At 40.4% G+C, this 14,670-nt stretch overlaps 1 protein-coding gene across 1 annotated transcript in view; it reads right to left on the reverse strand.

Moving 5' to 3' along the window:
* Window positions 1-11,571, reverse strand: part of NXPH2 (neurexophilin 2) — a 114,025-nt gene extending 102,454 nt beyond the window's left edge. The window contains exon 1 of the mRNA XM_045479679.1: window positions 10,617-11,571. Within this exon, the coding sequence (XP_045335635.1) occupies window positions 10,617-10,667 (51 nt within the window). The 5' untranslated portion in view covers window positions 10,668-11,571. The remainder of the gene's footprint in view (window positions 1-10,616) is intronic.
* Window positions 11,572-14,670: the final 3,099 nt, after the last annotated feature.

Genomic DNA, 14,670 nt, shown 5'->3' on the forward strand with positions numbered 1-14,670 from the left:
AGCTCTGGTCAAGATTTCACGCCTCATGAATTTGAGGCCCCGTGTAGGGCTCTGTGCTGACAGCTCAGAGCCTGGAGCCTGCTTCCAATTCTGTGTGTGTGGGCCTCTCTCTCTGTCCCTTCTCCCCGCCAAAAAAAAAAAAAAAAAATTTAAAACATAAAAAAAAAAAATCTCTCCTGAGGCACCTGGGTGGCAGTGGACTGAGCATCGGACTTTGATTTAGGCTCAGGTCATGGTCCCAGGGCCATGGGATCAAGCCACATGTCGGGATCCAAGCTAAGCATGAAGCCTGCTTAGGATTCTCTCTCCCTCTCCCTCTGCCATTCTCCCCTGCTCGCACTCACGCTCTCTCTCTTAAAAGAAAATAAAAGATCTCTCCTAAAACAAAAAGGCTCAAATGGATTAAATAACCCCTAACAAACTTCTAAGAGAAAGCAATTCTCAACTATTTTAATATCTCCAGAACTGAGAGAAATAAATAGAAGTCCTTCTAATTATGATTCTTGAATAATCCTAATGCAAAACCTGCTGTGTTACACTTTTGCTATATTTTATTTATGAATAGTATTCCTAAACAAAATACTAACAATATAAAAACACATGTATCAGTGTATTAATATACAGATAATTTGAGGCATCTGGATGGCTCAGTAGGTTAAGCGTCTGACTTCAGCTCAGATCATGATCTCACTGTTCATGAGTTTGAGTCCGGCTGACAAGTAGTGCTGACAGCTCAGAGCCTAGAGCCTGCTTAGGATTCTGTGTCTCCCTCTCTCTCTGCCCCTCCCCTGCTAGCACTCTATCTCTCTCTTTCTCAAAAATAAATAAACCTTTAAAAAAAATTTTAAAAAGTACAGTAAAATACAGACAATTTAACTTGGTTTAAGCAGTTTATTAGGGTAACTATTCATAAATAAGAAACATAAAGAGGTAGGCATTTTTTTTTTAAATGATCATTTTGAAGGATGCTGAAAACATATCTCAAATCGACCTCTATGATCAACAAATTTATTTTAATTTGGAATATAACTTGATTCGTTATCAGAAGCTAAAAGGAAACATCATATTTAGTAAAGTTTACATTACAGTTGGAAATATGAAAAAAAATACCTACCTTTCCAGTGTCAGTCAACAATATTCTGAAGCTTCTACTCCATACGCTAGGAGAATAAATTTTAAGTCAAGAGGCATCAGTGTTTAATAGAAAGAGCCAAACATAAGATTATTTATAGATAATATAATTGTCTATATATAAAATCCAGGAGAATCAAATTAAGAATTACTAAAAATAAAAATTCCTTCAGAAATTACATTTCTGAGTTCTACTCCTATAAACACAAATATATGAAAATAAATATATTTCCTTATATTCCAGCAAAATATAATTTTTAAATGTCAGGCATAGAAACAGTGTCCACAACAACCCTACAATGTATAAAATGTCCAAGAATAGTAAAATAAACAACTGCACAAACGCAAAATAAAAAAAATATTGAAGTTTAAAGCTGTAGAAAAAAATGGAAAAATTAAGAAAATTTATAAGAGTAAGAATACAAATGGTTAAATATGAAAACACACGTTGCTTTCCTAATAAACAATGAGGTGTTTTCCTCTAATAGATTAGCAAAGTTAAAAAAAAAAAAAAAGAAGGGAAAACACTATTCAGATAGGGACATAAATATGCAAATACACTGTGTGTGGTACTGTATTTTGGTATAGTCTTTTAGGGGGTAATTTATATTTACCAAAAACCATATTGTACATTCCCAGCATTGAACCAGTATTTTCAGTTCTAGGAATTCATTTTATATATTCACAAATATACTAAAAAAATTAAAAACAATCCAAATATTAATAAGGGACTAATCAAATACATTATGGTATGTCAATGCTGTGAAATACTATGAATGCTCAAAAATACAAGTTGTTCTATATTGCATAAAAATGGCTACAATATATTATTGTATTAAAAATACATTACAGAATATTGTATTGTTATAATTATGATAAAAGCATATATACCCACAATTTCTGGAAAAATATACATTAAATTATTAGTAGTGATTATCTCTAACTGCAAGAAGGCAGAAAGCAGACAAGGCTGAGAATGGCTACTTTAAATTTTATGAATATTAAAAAAAAAAATTAAACAGAAATCTGAGGTTGAGTTCTCCAGAAGCAAATCCTGAGACAAGTGTTTGAATGCAAGTGATTTATCATGAAGCGGTTTCAGGGAAGTCAGGTAAGGGAGAGAGGCCGCAGGTCAGAGAATGGGAGGAAGCCATGGAACTATGTGATCTCAAGCAAAATGCACTTGAGGTAGATTCAGCGTGCTGCCTCAAAGGGAACTCCAGAACATTCTGCTACATTTCAGAGCAAGGGAACGTGGCTTTTCACACCCTGGCACCTCTGAGTCACTTACCTGTTAAGAGCTGGCTGAAGGGAGTGGGAAGGGAACAGGACAATGCGACTCTGAGTGCTCTCTGGCAAGGTGCATCAACACCAACACCTGGGGTGCTCCTCTGAAGGAGAGTCACAGTTGCCCAGTGTTAGAATAGAAACCAAAAGGTGGAGGCTGGGGGTGGGGAACAAAGGTTACAGGGGTGGTCCATAGAAATGTCTTTTCAACATTTCAAAGAGATCTGGGTGGACAGCCAACAAAATCTACTATGATATATTATTACCTTTATAATAAGATACATATTTTCATAAAATGTAAGATAGGGAAGAGAGAGCAAGAAGAAGTATGCTACTGGTAAAGCAAAATTAAATATGAATGCTTGCAAGTTTTGCACCAGTGTGAGCACCTACTAGGTAGCCCCGCCCCATCCCCCAGGCTCCTTCTCATATTCCCACCTGCCCATTAGACAACCAGGATTAAATGGCCTTTAATAGAAATTAAGACTTTTCACTCTCTTCCTTTTCATCTTTTCAATCTGAAGTGGTACAGGTTGAGATCTTGAGAAATTAGAGGAACTCTCAAATCCTCTGTTGATCTTAACTGGAACCATATTTACTTAGCCAACAACTTAACCCTAAAGCTGTATAAAAGCCAAAGTACTTGGCAAACTCTATGAGGCTAAGTCCTAAATAGAACTCCTGATTAAGGGACATGATCCAAGAATCTGTTTGTTGTGTTTACCTTCTTTGACTTTATGAGAAACTGTTTAAAACATTCCTAAAATGGATGAGTTGAGGTTTCTACCACAGCATGGACACTGAACAGAATGAGACATTTCCTAGAAGTGTCCCTCAAGCCTATCATTCAGGACATCAAAGACAGATCTCACAACCTTCTGCTACAAATGGATGCTGCCTGACCTAAGAGCTGGACTAGGTACATGATTCAAGTTTTATCTTTTTCTGGTCTACAGTCCATCTCTGAAACCTTCAAAGGTTTTGTTTCTTCATCTGTAAAGTGGATGCAGTAACTATTATTTTGGTTACCTTTCCAAGCTGATGTGAAGATAAAATGAGATCACATGTGTGAAAGACTGTAGTAAACCATGTAGTGCTTTATTCCAAGTCACTTGTCTGAATACAAGGATACCAGACATTAAAAAGGGGGAATAGGTGACCTCAAGATCTAAACCCATGAATAGTGTAAGGAACTTGTTCAGGAAAGATGTGTGTGGCTTTGAATATGTTAAGCTGAGAGAGTAGTAAAACATCCAAGTTACAATGAACGGTAAGCTCTGGAGATGTGGCCTTGGATCCTGAACAACAGGGTAGAGACTGAGGTTCAAATTTGGGAGTCATCAACATAGGAGCAACACATGAATTCACGACTATGGAAAACACACCTTTGAAAACTTCACCCCCTTTTTTATTTCCATAGCAATATTCTTATACTGACCCCAACTGTCTTCTATCGTGGATTATCAAAATGCAAAACTTTGTTAATAAAAATTATTGTTATCATTACTACAAAATGTTAAACAGTTCTTTTGAGTCTCAATTCTCTTACTGTAGACATTATCCGTTCAAAATGTTGTGCAGATTGTCAGACTCAATAGAGCACTTTCACTGGTTAAGCCTGCACACACAAAAGAGGGGTAGAATTCTGGAATGGAAATCACATGGACTTCATATAACCATATAAATTAAACATGTGGTCTTTCCTTGCAAATCATCTAGATTATTTCTTAAATTAATTACTGTTTTGAATGAATATATATACATGCTAGGTAACTTAAGGTAAAATTGATGAGAGAGATTTTAAAAGTGTCAGTATTATATTACAATGCTTGAAAATCACAATCTCGCATATTCTTGCATGAAGAGATTTAAATGAGTGTTTTTTTGACCCTAGAATCACCTTATTTGGTCCAAACAGCAATATCACAAAGTCAGGGTTCGTTTTTAGACATTTACATTGTTTCAAGTGTAGCTGGACTGATCCCCAGGACTAGTCAGCCTGTTTCAGATGGCTTGTTGCCTAAAGTTATGACCACTGACATTTTCTCCATCTTTGATAAGGTCTCACATACCAGCTCTTTATTGGTTTTCTTTTAAAAGTGTTGTACTATTTACATCTGAACTCCTGAAATCTTAGTAATTAAAAGTATTTCTGTGTCAAATAGGCTGGATTCTACTAAGGCACACAAAAGTCATATGATCTTTTTTCTGGTTGAAGTACAGTATTAAACTGTAATGTTGTTTATCTTAATAATTAGAATTTAACTGAGAGTCAATTTACTATTTATTTAAAGTAATCACTAGATGTTAGTAGTTTACAATTTAAAAATAGTATAGAGGGGAAAGAGCCTGAATGCACAATTTTAATTTAAATTTTATTGATTTGATTGATTATATGGGTTAAATAAATGTTCATCAATTCCCTTTGCCTACTTTCAATTAATTTTCCCTTCCCATAACAGGGATAACATTAGTCAATCTTGCAGCGTTTTAAATCTACTTCTAAATATACATATCCTTTGTGATGTGGTTAACAGCATAAACTCAAAGTAAAATTTATATTTAAAACAATATGTTTGTAAGACATACTTTAAATTGTACAGTAACTAAAGATGTAATTCCTAAAAAGAAAAATCCAGAAACACTGTTACCATGTATTAAAAAAAGGAGAGTGATGCCAGAAATCATTTTTCATCCACTTTATCATTAATGACTTCATTTACAGATGAAGGGTTTGAGGTTGTTAAATGAGTTGCCCAAGATACATACACACACATGTATGTGCACACATTCACACACTCACTCTCAGGCCAGTCCTATTTTGTTGGCTGCTATGTCCTCAACATCTGCTATTGTCTCGGTGTGTAGTCCGGGTTCAAACAGTCAGTCAGTCAATATTTGTTGAGGGTACAATTTATTTAGAAATGGAACACCAAATGCATTGTTCAAAATGGAAACGTTTAAGACATCCTTCTAGATCTTATAGTTTTATTCGGAGAATAGAACGTGATAAACCATATAAAAGAAACTTGAAAAGGGTGAGTATATGCAAATCTCAGAGAATGTTATTATTGTAGTTTAAGAGTACAAAACTTCCCTTGTCTCTTACCATATGACCATTGCCTAAGAAAGACAAAATTCACAAGAATGCAATTTTAAAGACACTATTTTAATTTCTTGAATGACTGGCTAGGAAAAAGGAAAATATGTTCTATGGCTTTTGGGTTTAAATAACGAAACTTTAATTTTTAATGGTCGTTCCATAAAGAAACAGAATTCCTTATTATACATTGATCTTAGAGCACAATGAACCAAACATTTGTTTGAAGGTTTTTTTCTAGATTTTCATACATTAAAAATAACATAAAATAGAAGTTTTCAATCAATTCTATCTTAGGATTCTTTCTATAGTATGAAACTCCATGCTGTAAATTGCTGTAGATCCTTTTTTATTGAACAGGTTTTGAAATAAAGAATGCCATCAACATAAAGAGATGTCATCAACACCATTGGTCATATCAAAAATAGTAAAACATTTAAGTAGATTGTTAGCAAATAAAGACTCATAAAAACAATTAGGGCATCTGAATTTGACACCATTAAAAACACTCTTGATGAAGTCATGTTACAAAATCCTACAATGATGCAATAAACAGGTTAACTGGGAAAGGATTATTTAAAATACGTTAAACACTATAACCTCTGGGCCAAAATAATATAGAAATTAGTTTGTTGCATACTGTAAGAGTACTGAAAGAGTAGCCTCACATGGGTGAGTGCCCCAAATCATTTGGTCCGATATTTTAAAGCAGCTTTAAAATAATTGACTCCCAAATCCAGATATTAAATGCCAACTTCTTACCGGCAATAATGCTTATGGCTAAGATAGAAATGAGATTCTTTACAGAAACGCTGACACAGCCCTAACTGTAGGCACTTGAGTGTGCAGCTATAATTCTTTTTTCAAATCTTACCCAGCAATGCTTCAGGTAAAGGAGTCCGCAGAATATGTAAACAGTAAGAGACGTCAGAGAGCTTTTACGAAATCACAACCCTTGACACATTGATATTCACTGTTGATCGCTACCGCTAAATGTCTAAATCATTCAAAGTGTATTGATTAGATCCTTCATAGGTAAAAGGTGGGCAACGTATTATAAAATCAACATTTCTTAATTCATTCGATTTGCAAGAGCTACACATTTTAAGCTGACAATGTAAAACCTCTAAAAGGTTTTTCAGAAAGCCTTCTGCCTTATTTAGCATTTTGACCATTAATCAAAAACAATGAGAAAAGAATATTAAAAAACAAAGCAAAACAGAACAAAGATTAAGAAAGCTTTTCTTTTCCATTTGGAAATCTATTAAGCTATAAAATAAGTTCCCAAGAGGAGTCAGTTTCCTGTGTGAAAGGCATTTAAAACTGAACCAGATAACATAAATCTCAGAACAGACCAAGGGGACACAACTTACACTGGAAGAGTGGCTAGAATGGAGGGCTTCGCTGTGTGATCCTGAGTCTCATCTTTAAAAATGTCTAAGATAATGATGCTTTTAATGAGGAATTAATTTTAATGCCCAGCCAACTCTAAGTCGTAACCATGACATGGCAGTAGTTCTACTGTGCATTGCCATCTAGCCAACAGACAACTATTGATCCTACACTAGAAAATACTGTTTTGATGTTTATTGATCAGAACTCTAAGAGGGAAATTGTGATTTCTGAATGGAAGACAGTCATGAGTTACCACTTTTTGTAAATATAGAGCTGAGAATAAATATGTAGTATAAATATTGTACTAAACAAATACTAAAATTATTAACTTGTTAAAGGATAAACAAAATACCCTTAGTAAGTTTATGTGGGATGATATTCTACGAGGATGAACTTAAAATTGTAATACCTGCATCACAAGTATTCTGATTTTATAGAATTCTAAAAATTCGCTACCTTACATCACTTCTAATTTATATTTTACTTTATAAAATTATTATATCATAGAAAACAAGTTGAAATGTGTAACAAACTTATTTAAAAAATGATCACTGAATTTTATCTTAAACTCAAGCTAGTAATCCATTTAAATTCAAATTTAATCTTTTTACAATCTGCTTTTTACTTAAAGGCAAAAATCACACTTATTATGAGTTACACATTATCATGTAAATCTGTAAGAAGTTGTCATCTGGTAAAGCCTTTGTATCATGTCAGGAAATAACACTCATTGTGTTATAATATTAATTTCAAATGCTAATTTTCTCATCATTAGATGGCAGAAAAGAAATAATGCGCTGTTAATACTGTAATAAAGAATGTGTTGCTGAATAAGGATTTCAGAGAAAATAATACATTCAGGATTGATATTTAAATTTTGCAAATGCCTAGTAATCCTGTTAATTAGGGAAAGTAACCTATCTGTTAAAACACTGGACACACACAGGCAAGGAAAACTGGGCAGGGACAAGTAACATACACACATACTTCATAGGTTGCCTGCAATATTTATCAATTCAGTTTATTGTTTTCTTAAAAATTTTAAGTATTAAAAAAACAAGTAAAAACATTCTAGCTATTGTACCAGTATCAGGTGGTTAGTGACTTATTTAGACCCAACTCCCTGTGACTGCTTTTGATGAAAAAGGCAATTTTCTTAAAATTAAATTTCAACATCCCCAAATGAATCCACTACTCACTTAAAATATTTAGCATTTTTTAAAAAGTATATTCTTCAGGTTGCCAGTATGGATGAAAAAGTAAAAGCCGATTCCAGCAATAACCCAACCTTGCCCTGCCCCTCCCCCCCACCTCCCCAATGGCACCTCTACTAACTACATATGTTTCTAGTTCCTAGAAAATTAAAAGACTAGTTTTCAAATCTAGAAAACGTGTTATCCACTTGCTGTTAGGACTTAGCAAATCAGTTCAATATCAGCTTGAAAAGGTAGACTAAAGCTGTGAGCCACCCAAAGGGTGGAATTAGATCTGCCCTTTTTTATACCTGCTGGGGTGGGGTACATGATGGGATTGGGGAATATTTTCATTTAGATCCACCCTCCTAAGCCACTCTGTTTTCCTTTACACGGTAACCTCCTTGTGTTATAAGGCTGGAAACAGCTCTAAGAATGTGGAGAATGTAAACAGCCTTTTATTGTCCAAAAGGATGGCAGTGTAAGAAATGTGGGCTTATCACAGGGCTGCAGCTCCCACCTCACTTACCATGATAAAGTGCTCCAGGAAAAAAAAAACATTACAACCCAAGCACAATCCAAAAACGGATTAGAATTTGACATAAGCTTCCTTAAAAATGAATCAATCAATCCATGCTGTAATATTAGAATCTAGCTCTTAAGAAGGGTATATAATCCCTTCAAGATGTATTTCCTATTCCCTATTGACTATGGTGGTGTGGAAAAAAAAAAATCTAACATTTCCAGTATAGCAGCTGATGGGAGAACTTTTTCCCAACAGATGCCCAAATGTATTTCCTCATCTTTAAGAGTCTAACACAGTGGAACACATACACAGTTCATGGTCACTGAATGCAAAATTAAATTAACGAACTAAGAGATTCATGAAGATATCCTGAAGACCTTACCTAAGTACCTGATTTCCTCAGGCTTTTAGTTTCACTTACACACACCATACAAATGCTGCTGACCAGATCACCTTTTATTGGAATTCAGCTTAAACATTTGAAAAAGCAAGTGACACTAAAGTCTGATGTGGCATATATGTTGCATGCACAATGCCTTAGATTTAAAATGTCTTGTAACATGCAGTATTGTATATAGGCAGCATGTGATGGCTCACTGAAGGACATCTGGGAACACCACTGCATTTTCCTCTTGATGCCACTGAAGAATTTCTCACTTAATGCTGTGCAAGTGAAGCTAATCTCTGTTGTAAGGAGAATGGCCAGGCTCTTTCTTATCCTCTCCCCTTCACTAAGACCTTTTAGAATCCCTTCCATTCTCCAAACTTGCAAAGTATCTCTGCATCTACAGTATCATACATCTCTTAGAGAAACTTTCGTAAGTTACTTGATCTTACCCTCCAGAAGGAAATAATAGAAAGATAGAAGAGAAGAGAAGAGAAGAAAGACATCGTCATTCTCTAAGTGCTTGGTTTCCTTAACCTTTTTTTAACAGCCCGGAGCTAACTGAGTAAAATCTTAAGTATGAGGACCAAAAAGCGTGGGATCTGGAGAAAGCTCTCTTTAACAGCACCATATCAAGGTAAGTGCCAAGAGAGCAGGAGAAAACCATCACACAGGCGAAAGCAGTCCCTTTCTGTAATTTTACTTTAAAAGTGGTCCTCTTGACGCTTTTACTGGTGGCTCCCTGACATAGAATTAACTAGCAATACATACAGTATGTAGGTATATTTCGGAAGGAGGCGAGCACGGCGCCACGCGGGAAAAGCGAGGAGAGAAGATAGTTACAACGCGAGCAGTCGCCCAAAGCCTCGCTGGCAAACCCTGAACCACCTTCTAATACCCTTCATATTCCTTAGAGCCCCTTCAGGCGCCAGACCAGGCAGCAGAGGTCTTTGGTAACATACTGCTTGGAGATTCCCGAGCTGGGGCTCCAGCGTGGACTTCGGCGTGAAAGTTAGATCCTGCATCCCCACGGCAGAAATCCCCATCCCAGTCCCCAGCGCTGGACGGAAAACGAAGAGAAATCCAGTCTGCGTTCCCACCCCCCCCCCACCCCCCAATCGGTCCTTTGCTTAAGTTTTCCCCTAGCCTGCAGCCTCTGACCCTAAAAACAGGAGGCACGATGTCAGGGTTTGAAAGAAGTGTCTGCAGACATCTGGGCAAAATACCATGTGAAATATAAAGACCACCAAGCCCCTCAAACTCTGGGCTGGAGGCAAATCTTTCAGACCATTCTCATCGTATCCCGGTACCCTCATCCCCTCTCGCACCTTCTTCCCGGCCACTTTCCGCCTACTTTACCCCAGCTCTCAAGTCCCAACCCTTGCTAAACCCCTCATCCGCCTCCAGGTCCCCTCTATTCCATTCTGCGATCCTTCCCCTCTAACCCCTAAAGCAACCCCAAACTCCTTCCACTCCGCGCACTCCTAGCCCCAAGGTCCCATGAAGCCCCAGGCTCGGCGTCCGAGTCGGCCACCCGCGCGGTTTTCCCGCCGAAACGCGTCCCCAGCGCGTGGGGCGCGCAGCCCGCTGGCCACTCACCAGCTGCAGCAAGCCGGGGACCACGACGAGGGGCAGCGGCCGCAGGCGCATGGTGCCGGCTGGCGCGGCGTCTCACGAGCTGCGCGCCCTTGCCTGCCTCTCGCGCATCTCCACTTCGAGGGGCAGGACTGAAGACGCCAGGGACACTGTGCGGCGCTTTCCTCCCGGAATCCAAGCGCAGCGCCGCGCCGCGCGGGCCGGGTGGGCGGGCGGGCAAGGTGAAGGGGGAGGGCGGGCTGGCGGGAGGTGCTTCTGGGGCCCCCCGCGCGCCACTCCTTGGAGGGGGCCTGGAAAGGAGCGTGTGGGGCCGCTCGAGACCCGCACGCTACGCGGGGCTCCAGGGGTGCCCGGGACTCCGGCGTTCCGGGGTCTGGGTGAGAGCGGGGGACGCCTGCGGGCCGGAGGCGGCGGCTCGGGCGCTTTGGTACCGGTTCCCGCGCGAGGCTGCTCTAGGGATCCGGCTCCACGGTGCAGCTGCACAGCAGAGCTGAGCGCGCCCCGGAGCTGGGGGAGGCCCGGAGCCCTCTCTGCCCCCGTCCCCGCCCAGCAGAGGGCCTGTCCGGTGCCCACTGACCCGCTCTCGTTTTACTGGGGAGGTAGGGCGGGGGGAGTCTCCCTGTATGGCTGCGAGAAAGAGGGCTCCGGGAGAACACCCAAGGAGTTTGGAGCGTAGGCAACAGCAGCGTCCTGGGCGGGGCGTGGGGGGCTGCGAACAAGAAAGGCTGAAGCGGGGAGGTGGGGCTGGAGCTCCGGACGCCTGGGGAGAGCGCCCCGCTCTGCGGCAGCGCCTAGCTCCTGAGCCCTGAGCGAGGGGTGCGAAGTGTGGCTGGCGTGGCTGGAAGGATTTCTGGAAGTGGGAAGTAGGGGGAACCGAGAGGGACCTGGAGAAGGGGTAGCGGCAGAGCCGGGAGAAATCGAGCTAGGTGTGCGGTCGGGGCTTGCTCGGGTTTGAAGGTGGTGTAGACAGCTGAGTGGCCCAGAGACCAACGGAGCTGCGCCGCGCAAACCTGCCGGGACGCGGGAGAAGAACGGAGAAAACCCCACTGCAGCCTCCCACTCGGGAAATCTTGGAGAGGGGTATCTTTGAGGCCGGGTGAGGCTGACATCTGCAGCTAGTGAACCTCACCCGCATGTTAACAACCCGCCATTGGAGAGATCCTGAACCCTTAACCGTCTCTGTGCTGGACATTCGAGGGGAAAAGTCAAAGGGCAATGGGCCTCAGGCTCTTCCAATGTTTATGGTGGATGGGAATGTAGCCATCATTCATCAACCCTTTTATTGAACAGGTGGGAAATTTAAGGTCCAGAGAAGTACAGTCACTTATCCAGGGATGAGTCTCTGGGCAGCTGCTTTGACAAGAATGAGCAAAACAAGGTTATTTCCTACACCCAGAAACACAAAGCTCTTAACTTACGGAAGAAAAACATACTGATGCAAGGGAGAAGAATCGCGATTGATTTCCAGCCTTCAAAAAAATAAAACAACAAAAAGTGAAGTTTGGGATGGAATCTTAGGGGAAATTCCTAGGGGAATTTTAAGAAAACCCTTCTCTTCTTACTGCCCACCTCCCACCCCAAAACAGGAAAAGAAGGGGAGTTTTGTAAATCTTTAAATGGTCCAGGACCACGTTTGAAGCAGAGCAGCCTCTGTGGTAGGTCCCAAGGATAATAGAATTGACTTGGGTAGGGCAAGGTCCCACCCTTTCACTGGGGATGCCAAGACTGTACAGATGGGGAGGGAGTTTATTCCAGTGTTCTGAGATCCCAGTGCGACTTTGAGAGCAGGTTGTTCCTGAGTCTGTAGGTGGGGTATCTCTCAAATGCAACTCTATTCTGTGTATAGAGGTAGGGAGGCAAGAAGGGTCATGTATCCTTCTTAACCCCTTGCCAGGACTGACTGGGAGTCCCAGGGCCCTATGGCAAAGGATGCAGCAGCCCCTTCCCGCTTTTGCTTGTCCTCAGACTCTTACTATTCTTTGCAACAGACTTTTAGACACAATCGCTATTTGCATATGTAAATCTATAACTCACTTCCTAGAGCCACCCTTCAGGTCCATAGAATTCTCTCTTTACCGAGGCTTAGAGCCCACTTCTAGAAAGTTATTCTATCCTCGAAGCATAAGTAAGATCATTTTGAAAATTAGAAGATCTCCTTGTTCTACTTTAGGTCCCTGAATAAGGATTTTATTCACAGACAGTCTTTGGGAAACAAGAAGGACTCAATGGGGAAGGGTTTGGCAGACATAGAGGAACCCCTGTTAGGAGGTGTGCTGCTAGAAGAGGAAGGGGAGGGCAAAGGACTTTGCAAGATTTCGACTCGTTTAGAGTCTGAGCCTCAGCTGACTCATCTATAAAACCAGAGGGTGAGATCCCTTTCTGACTTAGTAGTTTCCAATTCTGTTACTACTAACTCTCTAAATGATGAGTGTATGAGTTAACACACTATTGAAATAAATAATTAAGGGATTTAATTACTGGGATACTTCACTCTTTAAAGTTGTTCATATTTCTGACACCATTTCTGCACTTTTGAGAAACATACAGAAAATTTTATTTTATTTATTTATTTTAAATTTTTTTTAATGTTTATTTATTTTTGAGACAGAGAGCATGAGCAGGGAAGGTGCAGAGAGAGAGGGAGACACAGGATGTGAAGCAGGCTCCAGGCTCTGAGCTGTCAGCACAGAGCCCGATGCGGAGCTTGAACTCACTGACTGTGAGATCATGACCTGAGCTGAAGTCGGACGCTTAACCGACTGAGCCACCCAGGCGCCCCACATACAGAAAATTTTAAAGGAAGCTATACTTGGACATGTGTCCTAGTACTACAAAGTTTCTCACAAAGGAACATACTGAAGGGTGTTGAATTCCAAGCTAAAAACTAAGGGACATGAGAGAACTTTTCTGTCCCATTGATAAGGCCGTGTAAGAGAAGCAACAAGGGCCTCATTGATTAAGGTCTGGTATTACTGTGTTCATTTATAAGGTGACTGCCGATAGTGTATTGTATTCTCTAAATCTGGCTGCATGTACATGGGAAAGTGGGACAAAGGAAGGAAGGAGAGAAAGAGGGAGGGAGGGAGGAAGGAGGAAACATAGGCAGAAAGTAGCATTTAATACATTGCTTTGTCCTTCAGCATATACAGTCTAATTAGGAAACATTCAATAAACAAAACACAGCAGACATTACAGGAAAGTGTAAGCTTAAGTGCTGCCTCGTACAGCTGGAGAGAAGAAAGATCACTGTAGGCCAGTATGGATGTTTTGTAGCAGACATGAAATGGGAACTGGCTCAGTTTCCAGGAATGGCCAAGATGAGTCTATCGGGGAGAAAAGGGGAAGAGCCATTTCATGTGGCAGGAAGAGCATGAGCAAAGGCAGTGTGGGGGACTGCATGTGACATAATTGAAAGATGGACAGTAAGTGCAGCAGACTGGCTGGGGGACATGTGTTGAGGAAAAGCAAGAGGAAAGGTGGGCTATGCACCAGAATGTAGAGATCCAAGAATGCCAAGCTAAATAGTTTAGCTTGATCTGTAGGAAATAAGGAATCTTACAGCTTTTTGGAGGAGAAAAGTCATACACCAAGTGGCATAAAGATATATACATGCAGGGTGGTCTTGAGGAGGAGGTCCCATGACGTGATGGTCCTGGTAGCTGAAAAGACAAGAATGGAGAGACGTGGGTACATGAGCTTATTATAATGGAACAGTGAACTGAACTTGGGGTTGGAATATTTTTAAACTTTCCTGGCATATTGGAGGATTTTTTTTCCCCTTTAAACATCACCACTTTCTTTCTTATAGGCAGTTTAACAACTAGAGAATCAGATCATTGCCTTTTCATTTTGCAAGGGTGGTTTTCACAGTGTGAGGGGAGTGAAAATAGTCTTCTCATACAGACAAGTGGCAGAAAGTAGAGCCTAACAAATTTTTCTGCCATATGACTCCATTGTTGTCTTTTAAAAAGGCAGCTTACAGGGCTGTCCATGCTTTGAGAGCAAATTTGTCAACTTGTTGCTCATCTGGACAATTAGCTTGCTTCTTGTGCTTCTC

This window comes from Leopardus geoffroyi, chromosome C1 (genome assembly GCF_018350155.1).
Source record: "Leopardus geoffroyi isolate Oge1 chromosome C1, O.geoffroyi_Oge1_pat1.0, whole genome shotgun sequence".
Taxonomy (NCBI): Eukaryota; Metazoa; Chordata; class Mammalia; order Carnivora; family Felidae; genus Leopardus; species Leopardus geoffroyi.